The sequence below is a fragment of the Orcinus orca genome, chromosome 14, assembly GCF_937001465.1.
Source record: "Orcinus orca chromosome 14, mOrcOrc1.1, whole genome shotgun sequence".
Classification (NCBI taxonomy): domain Eukaryota; kingdom Metazoa; phylum Chordata; class Mammalia; order Artiodactyla; family Delphinidae; genus Orcinus; species Orcinus orca.
This window is the reverse complement of record NC_064572.1, coordinates 8,659,706-8,678,251: the sequence shown is the minus strand read 5'-3', so window position 1 is coordinate 8,678,251 and position 18,546 is coordinate 8,659,706. Positions and strand designations below refer to the sequence as shown.

At 51.1% G+C, this 18,546-nt stretch overlaps 2 protein-coding genes across 4 annotated transcripts in view; both read left to right on the top strand.

The window, feature by feature from the left end:
* The first annotated feature begins 16 nt into the window (after nt 1-16).
* On the top strand, nt 17-18,060 carry FAM89A (family with sequence similarity 89 member A). 2 transcript variants are annotated; one of them, XM_033408871.2, is made up of 3 exons: nt 17-378; nt 9,535-9,663; nt 16,951-18,060. In XM_033408871.2, the coding sequence occupies exons 1-3, from the start codon at nt 106-108 to the stop codon at nt 17,212-17,214; spliced, it is 666 nt and encodes a 221-aa protein (XP_033264762.1). In that variant the 5' UTR covers nt 17-105; the 3' UTR covers nt 17,215-18,060. The 2 variants fall into 2 exon arrangements, with proteins under 2 accessions (XP_033264762.1, XP_004281619.1); XM_004281571.4 differs by lacking the exon at nt 9,535-9,663 and having other exon boundaries at nt 31-378.
* The window catches only part of TTC13 (tetratricopeptide repeat domain 13), a 90,727-nt gene continuing 89,583 nt past the window's right edge, over nt 17,403-18,546 (top strand). Inside the window, exon 1 of one of the 2 annotated variants that reach the window (XM_049696977.1) lies at nt 17,403-17,538. The gene's annotated coding sequence lies outside the window, so the exon portion shown is untranslated. The remainder of the gene's footprint in view (nt 17,539-18,546) is intronic. The other variant, XM_049696978.1, reaches the window with a different exon arrangement.

The window sequence follows — 18,546 nt, the reverse complement described above, 5'->3', positions numbered from 1 at the left end:
TGGGCGGGGCGCCGCCGGAAAGGGGGCGGGCCGCGGAGCCTGGGCCCCAGGCGGCGGCGGCGGCAGAGGCGCAGGACTTGAGGGCTAGCGGTCTGGCCGGGCGGAATGAGCGGGCCCGGGGCAACCGGCTCGGTGCGCGGGCTGCGGGTGGACGGGCTGCCCCCGCTGCCCAAGAGCCTGAGCGGGCTGCTGCACTCGGCGTCGGGCGGCGGCGCGTCGGGGGGCTGGAGGCACCTGGAGCGGCTGTACGCGCAGAAGTCGCGCATCCAGGACGAGCTGAGCCGCGGGGGCGCTGGCGGCGGCGGGGCGCGGGCCGCGGCGCTGCCCGCCAAGCCTCCTAATCTGGACGCCGCGCTGGCCCTGCTGCGCAAGGAGATGGTAAGGGAGGTCCGCGGGCTGCGGCGGGGGTCCTTCCCTTCCCGGCTCGCCGTCCCGGGAAAGTTCGCCGGAAGTCCCCGCGACGCCCGCCTGTCTCCGGCTCTTTTAACCCAAGCGCCGGCGCCGAAAGAGGGACGCTGTCCGCTCTGTGCCCGCGACTGGACCCTCGCCCTGGGAGGGCACCCCTCTCAAAAGGCAGCTTTTTGGAGACCGGGCTCCCCTAGTCCGGCCCCAGCTGGCTTAGAGACCCGGGAGGCGCGGCGTGGGGCTGGCGCTTGGCCTAGGGCCGGGGGCGGCTGGTCACCCCTCCCCAGAGGGCAGCAGAACCCCCGGGTCGGGGAGCGGTCATCGTTGCGCGCGAGGGCTTCAGAGCTGTGTGCGATTGTGTTCTCCTGCCCTGAAGAGGAACAGCTTTTTGTCCTTGCGAGTGTAGACGGCAGATGGGAACAGCCCTCGCCCCTCCCCCGCGCCCGAGGCGGCGCGTGCAGAATTGGATTACGGCGGAGCGGCTCCGGCCCACAGATGGCCGTGAAAGCCACCGCTCGACCTGACCGTGTCCGCGCGGTACGGCGACACCCCGAGCCCGTTCGGGAGGAGTGGGGCGGTGGCATCCTCGCCGTCTGGGTGAAGCCCGTGCAGGTTCTTCAGGTTGTGTCCGGGCTCCAAACAATGGGGCTTAGTTTTTCGCAGTCGTTGGGAAGTATGTTAGGTGTTTGTGGACCAGGACGCACGACTTAGGGTGACGCCAGAAGCAACTCAAGGACAGGGATTTGGGTGGCAGGGAGCCTTTCTCCAGCCTTCTCCAGGCTTAGGCCAGCCTAGAAGAGAACAGGAGAACTTCCTCCTTCTAACCCTCCCGCAGGGCCCCTGAGCACCGTCCCCTGGCCACCCTCTCTCTTTTTAGAATTTGCCCATTCCTTTTACCTAGTGCAGGTTTTCCCCCTCTCCTGGCACAGGTAAATACTTTATTAAGGAAATTTGATATATGAAAACTGCTTTTTCCCCAAGAATAAATTCACCAAAAAATTTATAATAGGAATCCTTTAAATATGCATCGAGTGCATTAAGATATTCTTTAGAAAAATTCAATTTATGAATTTTTTCAGGAGCATATCTGTTCTGAAAACTAAGAATTAAATCTAGAAAAACAGCCTTAACACCTTTTAATCAATTAGATATTGTCTCCCCCCCACCCCGTGGCTGCCACTGAAGTGATTTCCAGTTCTCTACGAAAAGATTTTTCTAAGCTTCTTACAGAATGACTTAAATTCCAAGCCAACTGTTCTAAATTTATTAATAAACATTAATCGACACCAGCATTGCACAGCTGGTAAGCTGTGTTTTAATTAGATAAATGTACACCGAGTATGTTTACAGCCTGAACTTGGATGCAGCATAAATACGGGCATGAAATAGGAAGACCCATCCTGGTTAAGTTACCAGAACAGAGACAGGAAAACCTCAGAGAGGTTTTTTCCTGTTGTGAAGCTCTCTCTGCTTTGTGAAAGTGCTTTGGAGTCTCACACACTCCCAAGTGGGAGTAAACATGCCCTTCCCGAAAGTGTTTTTCCAGGTCCCTCCTGGTGCAACTGAAGTATAGCCACAGCCTTCTCATTATGCCTTGGACCAGAGCTCTCTCAAAGCCTAACTATCTGAAGCACAAGGAAAGTAAACAGCCATCTTAGGTCTGTCTGATATTTAGCTGAGAACAAGACAAAATATGGCTACAGGCCTTGACGGGTCCCTTCCAAGAAACGTCACGAGGTCTTTCGAAGTACTCTGGTTTTTTGGCTTTTTGAGATTTACTAACCTAGGGTGGTGGGGTCTGAGTGGTCACCTCAAACTGAGGCTCCCACTGGGGGGCCTTGCAAGATCAGAACGGAGAGTTCGTGCCTGAATTATCTGCCTAGTAGTTTGTGTTGATCTATTGACTCTGAAGGCCTGAGGTCAGATCTGTGTCAAGGGACCTAACCAGAAGTCCTGGCAGAATGAAATTAGTTCCTTTTGAAACAGTCCTGTGCCAGCGCAGAAAGAGGGCCAGCTTCCAGCAGCAGTAGTGCGGAAGGCATCAGAAGGTGGCTGATTTTAAGAAGAGAGAGGGTGATAGGACTCTAGCAGCACAGCCAGCCCAAAGGGCGCTCCCATTGGAATAACGCAGGAGTGGACATTGCAGCTGCCAGGGGCCCGGGGCTGGGGCCAGGTGGGTTGCGGAAAGCCTCCAGTAGCAAAGGAAGGGGTTGAGCCGGAGAGCTGGCTTGGAAGCGTTGATGTGATAGCAGGGCGCTGAGGGGGAGAGCTGGGCCTGGCAGAGCTAGAGGTATGGTCGGGGCAGGTGAGAGCCTCCAGCAGCATGGGGACCCGGGAATGGGAAACAAGAATCAAATGGGGACTACTTCTCTGAAACAGAATCTGCAGGAATTGCTGATACAATGTTAGGAGTCAGGGACAGTGATGCTGAGGAACCAGAGATGACTTAAGTGTTTTAATGGAAAGTACAGCTAAGCAAAACAACGAAAAATTACAGTCCTAGCACCTGGAGATAGTCACTGTTAATATCTGGGTGTATCTCCCGATAGGCACAGTGTAAATGCTTTCCTTCCATCGTCTTATTTGAATTTTATAACTTCTCCACAAGATAGGTACTGAAAGTGTCTAGTTTAAAAAATATGACTCAGAATTTAAGTAACTCACCTAAGGCGGACAAACTCAACCAGATGTGTCCGGCCCCAAGACCCTGTTTAATCACTGCATTTTAGTACTTTTGGGGGGCACATATTACAGATATTTTCTAGGTCAATGTATCCTATAATGTCTTCCCTCACTCCATAGTGTGCCATTATATGGCAGTAATAACCTTGATAATCCATCATGGGGAAAGTGGGGTTCATCACAGCACTAGGGGGGTCAGGAGGAGTGGCTGCTTATGGGGGAAGGTGGTTTGCCATTACATCAGCGGAAGAGTATGTTAAACATTTCAGAATGTGGAGCTGGAGGCTGGCAGAGTCTGGCCTGGAGATAACTGATTGATGCACGGTGAGGGCAGAACCTGGGGAAGCTGGTGTCCAGGGGCGCCCGTGTGGGCAGAGGTTCTGTCCCATGACTGGCGACGCCCTGCTCTGCTCTGAGAGTGCTGGTTTCCTGTCCTCACAACAGGGTAACTCTGAAGTTCTGTGCTCCTGTGACTTCCCTTCCCCTCCCCTAGCGAGCTCGTTTGGAGAGCTGCGAGGGTCACACAGATGGTTCTTGCTCTTTAGACCTGAAAAAGTCCTTTAAAACAAGAAGCTGAGATTGTTGTTTGTTTGTTTGTTTTCCAACATCAGAGAATAGTTTTGGGTCATATTCAACAGATGTTGACCAGGTGTCTGCTAGTTATAAAGTGTTGTGGAGGACACAGAGGTGAATAGGAAGTATCTAGGTGTTAAGAAGCTTATAACATCTGGTAGAGGTGGGCCTCTTTGCAGCAATATGATTGCTGTAGTTTAGACCACTTGTCATTTTTTCATGTCTGAAGACTCTGTATTAGTAATAGAGACTCAGTTTGAACCAACTCTTGCAAAAGGAGGACCTTGTAGGGCTGCATGTGTACAGAGACAGACTAGAACCAGGGTTGATGGGGAACCCAGGAAGGCCACTGTATTCTCCTTTCCCCTCCTTTTTATGTAAAAAATTTTCCCCCTACATTTTGGAATGTGGCTGCCGAAAGTGTCCACACTCCCAGGTTCAGCCATGCTTCGTTTTTAAAAATATTTATTTACTTATTTGGTTGCACCGGGTCTTAGTTGCAGATACAGGGCTCCTTAGTTGCGGCTCGCCGGCTCCTTAGTTGTGGCACGCAGGCTCCTTAGTTGCAGCCTGCTGGATCCTTAGTTGCGGCTCGCCGGCTCCTTAGTTGTGGCACATGGGCTCCTTAGTTGTGGCATGCAAACTCTTAGTTGTAGCATGCATGCTGGAATCTTGTTCCCAGTCCAGGGATCGAACCCAGGCCCCCTGCACTGGGAGTGCAGAGTCTTGTCCACTGCACCACCAGGGAAGTCCCTCAGCCATGCTTCTTACTGCCACTTTGAAAATACTGTGTGGAAGGATGCCAGTGGGTCCAGCTTGGTGGGGTCTGGCCAGCCTGGGCCAGCTATCAGTGACCGAGGGCAGGGTGGTATTTTACTATGATGGTATGACCATGTGGATGGGGTTCGGGGTTGGGCATCCCTCAAAGAAAGAACAATTTGCAGAAATGGAGCAGGGGGCAGCTGTTGGACAACCAAAATACTAGATGTCTACTGCAGACCTTTTTCTGGATAAGAATACTTTGCCCTCAAGGCCCCCATAGTTTCAAAGATTTTTATCTGCCACGCTGACAGGCTAGCTTGGCTCAGAAGATCTCGGTTGGCGTTTCAAATCCTTGCGTGTGGTTGAAGGACACAGGCGATTCTCAGGGTCCCCAGGGAGCTGGCACACGCCTTTCCCTGCAGGGTTCTTCAGAGACCACTGGCCAGCAGCCCTGTGGGGTTAGCGCATCAAGCTTAGGTCCTCAAAAGCGTCCCACGGAAGCGGAGAGACACAACGAGTGCCTCAGCCGTGGGGCTGGGAGATGGCCGTGTCTGTCCTCGGAGACACGGAGTCCGTGTCTTCTTGGGTTCAACTCCTCAAACCAGCAGCACGTTCTAGTAGCTTTGAAGACTCTTGGCCTCATTTTTTTTCTTTTTTTCTTCAAACTGTCCAGCAGTTACTTTGGTCACCCACTTGTGCGTGAGTGGGAAGTCACCCGCGCAGAACTTTCGAGTTCCAGAGCTGCAGTGGTTTGGGTGAAGAATTTAATCTGAGAAAAAGGATTTGATTCCTGAGAGCAGCAAGACTTATCTTTCCCGCATTTCAGTTGAGACAACAGCTAAAGGCCTGACGAGCTTGTCCAGTGAACTGTATTCTAGGAGACAGGTATGAGCTTGAGTAGTCCAAATCCCCGCAGCGTTCAGTCCCCGTCCTACACACGAAACTAGCGTCTCAGAGAGCAGGTTTGAGTCTTTAAATGGGTTTCTGGTTGGAGGTCCAATCTCGAGCCAGGCCTGTGAAATGCCATCTGAGGTAAGAGCATTAGCTGCCAATGCAGCGTTCTCGGTCAACCTTGGGCAGAGGCGACTGGGGATGGCCGCTGGCCTTTAGTATTGTCTTTGTGTTTCCACTGGTCTTCTCACCAGTATGGCGTATCTTGGTGTTCCCCAAATGGACCAGCAGCCCCAGAGTCCCCTGTGGTGCTCGCTAAAAATGCAGATTCCTGGGCCCCTTCCTATACCAACAGAATCAGAATGGGGGAGAGGCAGAATCTGCATTTTTAACAAGCTCTTTGAGAGCTGGGACGCGCATGAGCCGGGCATCGAGAGCTTGAATCCTGTTACCAAATTATGTGATATAACTTGGGCAAGCCTCTTCCTTATTTTAGGCTGCAGGTCCCTTATTGGGCAAACGAGATTAAATGCCATAAAGGATCCAGTTGGCAATAGTAGTATAATTCTTTTCCCCTCATGTTTTTATGGGTCATTATGGTGCCTATAGAAGACGTTTGCTCTGTCATAAAATAACGTGGGCACGGGGGCAGGTCCTCCCTAACGCAGTGTGCTTAGTGCCCCCGAGGACCCTTGCACAGCTATACCTGCTTGTGACAGATGCACTTAATGCAAAGGGCTGGGAGCAGAAAAGGAAGGAGGGTGTAAGTTTGCTATTCTTGGACTTGGTTCATCAGAAATTTGGCTGTCTACAATAGTTCTTAAAGATTTTAGGCCATTCTTACCCTGTGTAATACCTGTCTCCATCCCGGTATCCACCCAATAAAAGCAAAAGCTAAAAGTCTATATGATAGCAGACTTGTGTCTATGGGGTCATTGGCCTGGTTTCATTCCCTTTCAAGGTTATCTCTAAGTGAGATCATACTTATAGTCTTTGTTTTGTTTTGTTTGTTTTTTTGCGGTACACGGGCCTCTCTCGCTGTTGTGGTCTCTCCCGTTGTGGAGCAAAGGCTCCGGACGCGCAGGCTCAGCGGCCATGGCTCACGGGCCCAGCCGCTCCGCGGCATGTGGGATCCTCCCGGGGCACGAACCCGCGTCCCCTGCATCGGCAGGCGGACTCTCAACCACTGCGCCACCAGGAAAGCCCTATACTTATAGTCTTAAGATTTGAAGATGTAAAGGATTGAAAGATATGTTTTTGTACCACTTTCAACTTTTATCTATTACTGTACCTCCCTGTAGAGGCTCTAAATTCACATTTTCCCTAACTCAGAAGTCTCTCATGACTCTCTCGCTGCCCTTCTGCTTTTTCTCCCCCTTTTGGTTAAAGTCATTCATCTGTTAAGTATGACTCTAAAAGTGCCCCAGTTGTTGGCACTTTGGGTACCTCTTTGTTTACAGAGCCAGTGCCCAGGCCTTTCTGCACCCTGCAGCCATCAGTGTCTCCCGCTCTGGGCCCGGGCCTGACGTTGCTGTAGATCTTCGAGGCAAGGTGGGCAAGGACGTTCAGAGAGGGCCCAGGAAGAGGGCCACAGTCCTCAGGCAGTTTCTCCCACCCAGCAGCGGTCAGAAGCTGCGCAGTTTTGCTCCTGCAATGCCTGCCTCAGCACTACAGGGACTTCAGAACCCAATTTGAGAAGCTACATTTTTCACGATACTGGGTAAGAAACCTTATGGACAGATCACAGAGTCCCTGAGCAGGAAACCAGCCCTGAGACTGGCCAGGTCAGATGTTTGCCCCCTCTTGCCCAGTGCTGTTCTCCAGAGCCCTGGCCTCCTGTTCACCTCACTCCTTGCCCACATTCTCCAGACGTTTCCAAGTGATAAGTAGGCAGGGCTCACAAAGGCTGCTCCTGCTTTCCTGTGGCTCATTCCCCCACAGACATGACAGAGATGTTCATTCTCCCCCAAGAGACAAACCCTTAGCCTTCCTTGCGGATCTGCAGAAATTGTTTAAGAGAGGTGGCCTTCTCAGTTTTCATGAGCGCTCTCTGTTCACTTCCGTGATTGGCCCTAAGGAGCCATGGGCTGGCCTCGTTTTGCAGGTCAGAGAATCCTGTCTTCAAGTATTCGGGAAGGGAGGTGCTGTCCTTGACTGGAGAAGTGGAGGGGGTGTGTGTCCTCTGATCTCTGCTCTCTAGGGGAGGGGTAACATCTGTGGGATGCCAGGCCTGTCCCAGCCTGGGGAGGCGGGGCTAAGGAAGATTACCAAAATACACATGGAGACTAGAAACTTGGAAGGAGGGTGTTTGGTGTATTCTTAGGTTGTCAACTGTACTTAAGATTGGCAATAAAATAGCCAAGTTCATGCAGGTAAAGAGAACGGCAAGGTGTTTAAAATCCCTTATAACCGCAGATATGCAAATTAAAACAATAAGGTATCATGTTTTACCTAAAAGATTAGCAAAGATTGAAAAGAATGATCATAGTGATGGTGTGGGTTCTGGGAAATAAGCGCCGTAAAACAGAATGGGCACCAACCTCTTTCTCTTGCTTCTTGTGTCAGTTTTCTAAAAAACACTAGGTGCTGACACGATGTTTTCTGTATATTGTCCAAGAACTTGGTTTTCTGATTTTTAGCTTCAGATGCTCTTCCTCAACTGCATCTGCTCTTGCAGAGAGGCAATTTCAATTAGTTGGATATCATTCAAGAAAATGACAAAATGCAAGCTAACCTTCAAATGTGTGTTGAGTTCCAACGTGTCATTAGTAAGTCGTGTTTTTTCCTCTAGTCCCACCTGATTTTTAGCCTCAACTGCATACACGTTTGCATTCATCATCTTGAGTAATGAACTTTCAGGCCTTGGACACAAATCCTTGATGAATGGTCTGCTGTTTGTGGACCCAGGACTGGGGAAGGACTGGAAGGAAGGCATCCCATTCCCCTTCTCTGCCTTCTCCCCTGCAATTTCATTTTCATAAATTTATCTTACAGAAATAGTCACACAAGGGAATAACAGTACTTGTACAAGAATATCTTTTGCAGTGATATATAGTAGTATTCTATAATAATGATATATAACAGTGATAGAATACTGTATAGTTGTTGAAAAGAATGTGGTAACTATGTAAATAAACATAGGTGTTCAAGGTATGGAAAAGTTAAGTTACAAAACAGCACATGTATACATTTGTGTATGCATGGTGTCTTGAGGGACATATGCTAAACAGCTAAAAGTGGATATGTTAAGAACAGTGGTTCTTAAATTATGGTCTGAGGACCTCTAGGGGTTCCCAGATCCTTTCGGGGGTCCGTAATTATGTGGTGGTCACATTGACAAATGTGATTTTCCAAAATAGTACCTAAGAAAATGTATCAATATTTCGAGGAGCTAAATAATTCAGTGAATCATTTTTCCACATGTTTCACATAACCAACGCTTGACACGTGGTTAAAAGGTCCATTCAGAGTGCGAGACTGGTGGGTTTTAATGAAACAGTATGAAAAGCTCATTGTCATAGTTTCAGATTCCACACTGGAGCCACCTTAAGGATGAGGCCAGGTTTATTTCAACCAAAAAAAGCATGTTACAAGGATCAAGTACAGAGCAGATAAGCCAGAGATTAAAAAGATTTACAAAATCTCATTTATAAAAATGTTATTTATATTAACAATGGGTATAGTGTTTTTGAATGGATTAATATTAAAGTTTCTCAGTTTCAATTTCCAATAAGGTAACTACTGATAGGTATAACCCACATAAACAAGAGATCTTGGGGACCCTCGATAATTTTAAGAGTATAAAGGGGTCCCAAGACCAAAACATTTGAAGATTGCTGCTTTAGAGCATGAAATTACGGAAGACTCTTTGTATAATTATGAGCCGTTGACTTTTTTTTTTTTTTTTTTTTTTTTGCGGTATGCGGGCCTCTCGCTGCTGTGGCCTCTCCCGTTGCGGAGCACAGGCTCCGGATGCGCAGGCTCAGCGGCCATGGCTCACGGGCCCAGCAGCTCCGCGGCATGTGGGATCCTCCCGGACCGGGGCACGAACCCGTGTCCCCTGCATCGGCAGGTGGACTCTCAACCACTGCGCCACCAGGGAAGCCCCCGCTGACTTTTTAATAGTTAGAATATTTTATTTTTGTAATCGGGAAAGTTAAGGAATGTACAAAGACGTTTCTTAAAGACAACAGTTGATCGCTTTTCTTCATCTTCACCTAGGACACAACGAGAGGAAATGGGCTTCATTGGTACTCTCATTACTTTAGGTCAGAGATGAGCAAGGACGTCTTCATGAGAACTGCTGAGTTGCAGAATGGGCTCCATCCATCAGTGCGGATGCCTTCTGGTGTAAGCAGAAAACTCCACTCAAACTGCCCTTCCTGGTCGAGGAGTTCACGGGAGAGTGTAGAGGTGGGCCGAGCTTTGGGTCTAGCTTAATCCCTGGCGAGGCCATGCACCTGGTCTGTTTGCTGTCTCTGAGTCACTGGGGCTCTTCCGAGGCAGTCCTCAGCTCAGTGGGGCCACAGTGTTAACAGGAGACGAGGCTGACTGCATCCCCCTGGGGAGGAGCCGTGTGACGGATGGAAGCCTGCTTAGGGAGCCCAGGATCACAGCATGCCGGGGAGCTCGGGGTCCTGCAGAGGCAGCTCTGTCCAGCTCCGGCTGCTGAGTTCATAGCTTTTTCTCTATTAGATCAACACCGATGAAGCTGTTCTCTTTGACTTTCCTTTTCTAAACAGTATGCAGGTCAGCGTCCTTCTGTCAACACATCCTTTATTCAGAAATCAGATTACGATCCATTAGTTACTGCTTTATTGCATTCCAGTCCTGTGGGTGCACACTAGACACTCCCATTAAATTGGGGGCATTTACCAAGTCTTGTCTAAAATAAATTTACAAGCTGTTCATTGGATATGCTTACTCATTCATTACGTTTTCAAAAGATAACTTTGAAAGTTCTCTCGTTATGAATTAATACGTATTCACAGTAGAAAATCTGGAAAATTCAGAAAAGCCCCAAATAAAAGGCACTTGTGATCTCAGCAGCTTGCCGCACCGCAGCTGACATGGCGGCATCTCCCCGTGTCGTCTGTGCAGGCGGGGCAAGCTGAGGGTCCGGCATGGACGCTGGAGTCCTGCCACCTGCTTGCAGCCCCCTGCTCTTAGTGAAGGGCCTGCATCTTTCAGGACGTCAGTTTCCTCATCGTAACAGAATCCACACCTACCTCACAGAACAGGGATGAGGATTACCTATTTGTGTACAGCTGAGATTTTCTACTCCACGGTCCCCAGAAATGAACTGGTTAGCTGGTTAAAAGTTACGTGAGGGACTTCCCTGGTGGCGCAGTGGTTAAGATTCTGCCTGCCAACGCGGGGGACACGGGCTCGAGCCCTGGTCCGGGAAGATCCCACGTGCCGCGGAGCAACTAAGCCCATGTGCCACAACTACTGAGCCTGCGCTCTAGAGCCCGTGAGCTACAACTACTGAGCCCGCGAGCCACAACTACTGGGCCTGCGCGCCTAGAGACCATGCTCCGCAGCAAGAGAAGCCACCGCAATGAGAAGCCCACGCACCACGACAAAGAGTAGACCCCGCTCGCCCCAACTAGAGAAAGCCCGTGTGCAGCAACGAAGACCCAACACAGCCAAAAAAAAAAAAGTTATGTTTTAAGGCTTTTGATAGACATTGCCAGTGAGTCCTCCAGAAAGGTTTTACAAGCATGCAGCCCTATTATTACTAGTTTTTAAAATTAGGAGTAATGTGCTTGTTGGAAAAAAAAATTAAGCAGTACAGAAGGCCGTGAACATCCAGTCCCACCTTCCAGAAGTAAATTCTGCTAACGGACATTTTCTCTTCTAGTCAGAAGCTTGCACATGTGTGTGCATAGATGTATAAAGTGAGATCCTACTAAACATACTATTCTGTACCTTGAACTTTCGTGCCAAATGGTGTGTGTTGGTCAGTGTCCTACTCTAGTGCTTAGAGAGCTGCTCTGTCTTTTAAATGACTGCCTGGTTTTTATTGTATGACTGTAATATAATTTCTTAAGTCAAGTTTCTGTCATCCGTTATGTTCCGAACTAAACTTTTACCCGACAGACTTTTTCCGCGTCTGTCCCCATATTTTGGGGCCCCCTGTACTGTAGTTCCTGATTCTATAGCTTAACTTTGCATCTGTACATCCCTCACCCCATGTGAGGTGGGGCAGTTTTCATCTTAGGTTGAGGAATCACAGCGATAGCAGATAGAGGACTACCAGGGGAGAGGGCTCATTGCCCACACTGGCACCAGATCTGCTTCCCCCTCCCCTGGGCCCAGGCTCCTATACGGAGCTGGGTACAAATAAGGCCATTTCCTTGTATGTTTGTCTTGTTTTCTACTCACTGCTGTGTTTGGGAAGAAGTTGCACTGGTGAATTACCCCAAATTTTGTTTTTAGTTACTTCAATAAAACAGACTCTTTTTCTTAGATGTATTTTGACTTCTGAGAAAATCCTAAAATTTTTCATGATGCTTTGTTTTCAATCAACATAAATCTCCCATGAAAGTCTTCTTGCATCTTCTAGGCCTTGTACCCTAACGGTAATGTTTCTATTATAATATGAAAGTCAGGAAGAACTTCCTCCTCAACACCACCCTCCAAAGATATCCAGAGGCTGGGTGACCCCAGACCCAGCTGGGAACCGCCACCCTGTCTGAGGTGTATGCATGGGGCCAGCCCACTGTGAACTCTTGAAACCGTCGCGAGCGAGGGTTGTTCAGGATTATCCGGCCCCGTCGTTGGAGACGCCGCGGGTTGGTGAGCCATCTGTGTGTGCAGCAGGCAGCGGGCAGGGAGCTCTGCTCGTGGGAGAAGTTCAGGAAGGAGGCAGGAAGCTTGACCAGGGAGAGGAAGGAATCACGCTAGCAGTTTAAAGAGATGGAAACGAGTGGCTTGTTCTGAATTGTCTCAGAGGTGTAGACCAAGGGGCTGCAAATGGCAGGGTCTTTGAATTCTGTGTTTTTCTAAACTGAGCCTGTCTGAATTTTTCAACTGCACTTTCAAATAAGAGCTGCATTTTCTGAATCCAGCTGTGAATGAGGAGAGCAGCTGTCCTTTAGGGACCCGTGAGAACACGTCCGTAAGGTGACAGGCTTCTGCTCGCAGGGTGGGGACAGTGGCGAGGGTTAGTGGGCTTGCTGAGGGCATGTTCCCCTGCCCAGCCCCCCCGCCCCCCACCGCCGCCTCACTTTCTTTGGGAAGGATGAGAAGTTCTTGTTCATGGGTGATTTCATCATGTCCTAGAACATAATGGCAGTTGAGTTCTCTTGGCGCCAGTGTTGAGAGCCTGCTTTCTGGCCTGTCATGAGTTTGTCTTCCAGCTGCAGATGGCTGGCTCTGTAATGAGCGCTCAGGAAGGAATCTTGGTTTTGTGCCTTCTCCTGTCAGGCAAGAGGTGAGTGCTGTTTTGATGACGTGGTGAGAACCACGCTGTCTGTGGCTTTCCTCAGGGGGACCTTGGTTTGGAGCCAGGGGCCTGCGGATCCTAGTGCGACCCACTGCCAGGACGCTGCGAGGCGTCCTCTGGGAGGGCACCGAGGTCTCCACAGCGAGGCGCTTTCCCTCAGGCAACCAGTATCCGAGTTTCCTCTGCAGGGTTCTGCGCTGGGTGCTGAGGGACCCAAAGGGCAGATGGGTCGCTGCCATCTGGGCTCCTCCTACAGTAGGAGAAGGAAGACCGTGTGTACACCCACAGCATAAGGTAGGGAGTGATAAATGCCATGAGACAGGCAGAGGAGGCAAGGGAAAGCAAGGACCGCTGGTGGCTGAGCCCATCCAGGTCTGAAGAGTGGAGGAGACCCTGGGGCTGGGCTTCAACAGATGTAACTGGAGACAGCCAGGGGACACTCGGGGTGAAGGGGCCTCAGCCTGAACAGTGCATGAGGCGCAGGGGAGCAGAGTTTCAGACCAGATCAGGGGATGCTGCCTAGGGATTTTCAGTTTACATCTAGAAAATTCAAGTGAAAATGTTTAAACAAGCACAGCTGGGGGAGAGGGGGGGTCCTGGCTAGGAAGCTAGGTTGTTCCTAGCTTCCTGTTTACTTACCCCATGTCCTCCTAGCTAATCTGGAGGATTGCTGGTGAATCAGAGGAAGTGGAACCTAGCACCCGAAGAAGGAGGCCCCGAGAAGCTGGGTGGGGTGTGGGCGTGTGCGTGCACGTGTGTTGTTGTTAAATCCCTGCAATCCTGTTCAGTTAGTCCAAACGCTTGGCATCCGCCGGCTTGTGTAACAGGCGTGTACAGGGCTGAGCTGTATTCCTAGGCTGGTCAGACTTGGTTCCTAGGCCAGCTTTCTGCCCGATGACAAGGCAGCTTTGTGAATCACCAGCCGCCACGGTGCAGAAAGGTCCGGGTCATGATCCGACTCCCAGCCTAGTGCGTCTCCCACGTAGGCCTGGGAATGCCTTGGAGAACCTTGGCACCTAAAGAGAACAGCCTGGAACCTCGCTTCGGGGGTAGCACGGCATCGTGGGAGGTCGGGGCCCCTGCAGCCTGTCAGGGGTTGTAGAGCCGTGGAGCCTAGTCTTCTGCCTTCACCTGTGCCCACTGCATTCCAGTGGCCCAGCAGGGTGACAGACCTGGGCCAGTAGCATGTCACTCCCTGCTACTTCTTTTTCCCTTAACAATTTTGGGGTTCCCCAACCCTACTGGTATCAGAGTGACCCAGTAGAAGCATCTCCAGGATTCTGGATGAATGTCTGCTATGACTCTCAGAGCAAATACTGGTGTGCTCTCTGGAAGGTGTGATGACTTCCTTTATTAAAGTTTATGTCCCCTGTATAAAATCCTAGAGAAGGTAGGGCCATGTGAATTTGCCAAGTCTGAACCTTGTGGCTTGGTGGTTGTATTCAGATCCGGATACCGTGGAGGAGGCTTTGGAAAGTCCAGAGGAAAGAACTAGATGGTTAATAGAACAGAGTCATCACGAACAGTGGAAGGACTGAGGATATTAGCTCGGAGAAGGCAAATGGTTTAGGGGGTGAAGGTGGTGGAAGGAGATTATCCTCAAATATTTAAAAGGTGGTTAAGAAAGAGAGTAACTAAATTTGTATGTGCTGCGGCGACACATAGCATGAAAGGGCTCGCAGAGTTTGACTTGGTATAAAGAATAATTACATCGGTTTGAAATGAACTAGCTGGTTTGCAAGGTCCTCTTTGTTGGGGTTTGAAGTAAGACACGGGAGGGCCTTTCCTCCTTGAGAGTCTGCAGTTACCACTGCTTCCCACAAAGCAGGCTGACGGGGAGAGCGTGCATCCAGTGTGGCCGCCCCGGCGACGCCACGCACACCCCGGGGCGGATCAGGGCTCAGCGGGCGGAGGAATGAGGCGGCACGCGGGTGCTGCCCTGGCCGGAGCCCCGAGGTCCCTGCCATTCCTTTCCAAGCTGAAACCCTGCAGGCCAGCAGAGTGGAAAAGAACAGTGAAGAGGGAAACAAGGGTGGCAGCAGCTGCCGCTCTTTTCAGGAGCTGAACAGTTGGTCTGCGGTGCTCTCGCAGCTTGGATCCGGGCCGGCGGGCGGGCGCCCGGGGCCGCGCCGCGCCCTGGATGCAGCGCCGCGCCCCGAATACGGCGCCGCGCCCCTGCCGGCCTGCGGTTCCGGGCGCCCAGGACAGTCCCTACACGTGGCCCGGGAGAGGCCGACGGATACTCCCGTCAAGAACCCTGGTTCTTCACTAGAACTGGACTTCAGGATCATCTGCATAATTTTTAAAACACAAATGTCAGGGACCCACTCTTCCGACATACACACGTATATTGTGCGCGCGCGCACACACACACTCATTAGGAATAGTGATGGTGTCTTGACCCGACAGAGGGACATTGTGGCCGCCCGGTCACCTCTTGGTTTGCCTTCCCTGTTCAAGGTGCGCTTTGGAGAGTAGGATGCCTTGGGGCACGTCTGTCCTTCAGGAAAGCCTTCTCCCAGGCGCTCGCCATTCGTTGAGGACTAACAGAGCCCCAGTGTTTGCGTAGCCACAGATTATCTGGCCCGAAGCCTCCGTTTATTGACAGGTTGAGGGCAAGGGCCTCAACAAAGCCATGGAAAGTGCCGGAGCTGGGCCTGGAGGCCACGCCCCCGGCTTGTGGCGAGGTCTCTTCCTGGGAACAGCTTCTTTAGGAGTTCTAGGTAGAAGGAATTCTAGAATAAAGGGAAACGCTCCAGAAAGAACAGGACCCGCATCTCCGTCTGGGTCTTCCTTTGAGCGTCCTGGCTATTATGCAAAGGCGGTGCGAGCGGCTCCGTTTCTGTGGTCTGTTCGGCTGTACTGGAGAGAGGACTGGTGACTGGGCGTGGTTGACGGTGTGAAGAGTGACCTGGAGTTTATCGCCCAGTCTTGTCACCAGGTGACCGCTCCTTCCTGGGCCCTAGCTTCCCTTGTGCAGAAAATCTCACTGCTGGGTAATATTAAAGACTAACTCCTCTGACACTCCCTGCGGTTTTCTGTGGACTGTTCCCCGGGCATCGCGACCCCTTTAGCCTAGCGCTTGATACACAGGAGGCATTTGACTCCTGTTTATTTAAATGGCTGATATTTCATTTGATCCTCCCAATAGATTAAGAGGAAGTATTCCATTTTGTCATCAGGTGAGGCATAGAGATGATAAATCTGGCATCTTGTTTAGAGTGTCTCCCCTCGAGACTCCGTGAGGTTTGCCACCCGGCAGCACTGCTCAGTGTTCCCGTCACCAGTGGCCTCAGGCCTGGGGCCCGAGTCAGAACCCGCAGGCTTAGCAAGATCCCCAAGTGGTTCTCATGCACAGGAAAGTGGAGATGCGTTGGTCAAGGCTGCATTTCTAGGTGAATTAACCCTTCTCCCTTTGGGATTGATGGAAACTATGCATCCATCGCCTGTCCTGACTGTGCTCTCTTCCCTGGGATGGGCCGCGGGGAAGGGAGGAACCTGAGGGTAAACAAATACGTGACTTTTAAATGTTCTTGGTTCTGTCATCACTTGTGGAAATAGTTCCCAGGAGAATCTGGAGAGGTCCCGGGTCTCACTAGGCTGATTCGGTGGCCGCTGTGGCGAGTGATCCCACAGCCATCTCGGGAGGAGGTGTCCTCTTGTCCAGAGGAGAGGGAGTCTGACCACTTGTGAGCCTGGAGACAGAGCTGGTTGGAGGGTGCGCGCTCCAGGGGACAGTGTGTGACACTGACCGGTGAGACACTGGCGGTGGCAAGGAGACTGTTGGCCCAGGGAGGAGAGACGGCCGTAGCAGGGCAGGCACACGTGGGTCTTCTCTGAATCTGATCGTGGCAAGAGGAAATGACACCCTTGAGTCTTGCCGTCCAATGTGAAGCCAGCTGGGGCTTGCAGAATGTGCAGAGCTGTTGCACCACAGGGCGTGCCGGGGCCCCCGCCGCCCTGCGGGTGTGGCCCTTCCCTGACATGTTGAGTAACGTCTGAGGCGTGGGCATCACCTAATTAAGGTTTTCTCAGAACTGGAAATCCGAAGCATTCAGGTGATGCTCTGCGTTGTTTGCCGCGTGGATGGAATGTGCAGGCGCGAGCACATGGCTGGCTGAGGGTACAGCTGAGGTGACACTGCAGTGCTGACTTGTCGTTTTTACCTGCCTGCCCCTTCCCTCAAGGTCGGCCTCCGACAGCTGGACATGTCCTTGCTCTGCCAGCTATACAGCCTCTACGAGTCCATCCAGGAATACAAGGGAGCGTGCCAGGCTGCGTCGAGCTCAGACTGCACTTACGCGCTGGAGAACGGCTTCTTCGACGACGAGGAGGGCTATTTCCAGGAGCAGAGCCCCCTGCACGACAGGAGGGAGCGAAGCCCCCCGAGGGACCCCTCACCGCCCGTCTCCCCGCTCTGCAGCGCCGACTGGATCCTGGAGTCCATCTAAAGGACCCAGGAGGGAGGCGACTGTCAGAGTGTGCTTCTCCTCTCCTCCCCCGCTGCGGGCGTCCCCGGGCCAGTGGGACCTGTGCTGCCCGTTTAGTTTGCAGGCAGGGAGATCTGCCTGGGCGCGGGGCCTCGGGCCATTTCGGGGGCCGCTTTCTACTGAGGTGACCTGGAGGCGTTCAGCAATCTCCTCACAGCCTGGCCCTGAGGCCCTGCGGCCAAGGATTTGTACTGAGAGCATGATGAGAGGGTCCCTGGAGAAGACCTGCTTGGGTATTTTGTGCGAGATGAGAGGACCCGTGTGTAGCTGGCGGCTTTCTCACAGGTAGGGTTTGCCTCCAGTTTACAGTGTAAGACAGTTAACACTTCGCTGCTGCCCTTCCTCGGTGTGTTCAACAGCCCTTCTTGCTGTTTCCTGAGCTCTGAAGCCACTGGGTTGAGCTGTATTTATTTGTCAGCTGCATTACTCATGGTCCAGTGACTCAGTAACAGCTTTTCACTGAAACAGTAAACATTTCAGGTCACACCAATCAAGAGAACTGCATTCTCTTAACCTGTCAAAAATTTTTGTATCATCGTTTGTCCATCAGATGTGGGAGGAAGGAAGATAGTACAAAGATACTTCAAGCCGGGGGGAAAAAACTGGAGCAAGCTCTGTTTTGTGTCTCTCACGGTAAGGCGGTGAACGTTTCAGGTTTTAAAGATTCTGAATGTCAGCTACTATGTGAGAAAGCAAACTCTTCCACTCAAAACGGTCGTCACCTTAAGCCTTACTATATTTATTAAAATCTTTCGTGCACACTTTACGCTTTGTAGGTTACAAGTGAGGATAAAATGCTAAACTGTCTGTGGTCGTGTATCGATATTATTTTGGTCTGAATTAAGAATCATCAACTTGAATGCGTTGAATCCGATCAACTGCTGAAAGAAAATTGCAGTTTGTTTTCTTGCCATTAAGAATCTGAAAGAAGCTTTATTCCTCTCTTAGCTCGTTCCTGGAGTTGTTTTATCAGTAGACTGCGGCTGACAGTTCCGTCTCAGGGCTGTTCAGTCACTGAATACTCTGGGCCCCTCGCTTCTCTTCTCTCCTCTCCTTTGGTGCAGTAGTTGCTTATTAGCACCTCTTTGGGGTCAGAGAGAGGACGTAGAACTCACCATCGTGAAGCAGCATGTTGACAGCCTGTCATGTACACAACCCCATGTCAGGGATTGGGGTGATATGCAGAGAAGGAAAAGCCTTCCCGCTCATTTGCTGTGTTGAAAGTCACCGTTAAAATGAGGGGTGACAGGAAACTGCCTTCAGCGAGTGGCAGGACTGTTCGGTGGGGAAAAT

Bases quoted from the DNA above. Each gene is read 5' to 3' on its own strand.
- FAM89A (XM_033408871.2), top strand. From the start codon at position 106: ATGAGCGGGCCCGGGGCAACCGGCTCGGTGCGCGGGCTGCGGGTGGAC. The intron at 379-9,534 runs GTAAGGGAGGTC...ATCTTCACCTAG, and splicing joins CCCTGCTGCGCAAGGAGATG to GACACAACGAGAGGAAATGG. The intron at 9,664-16,950 runs GTAAGCAGAAAA...CCTTCCCTCAAG, and splicing joins CAGTGCGGATGCCTTCTGGT to GTCGGCCTCCGACAGCTGGA.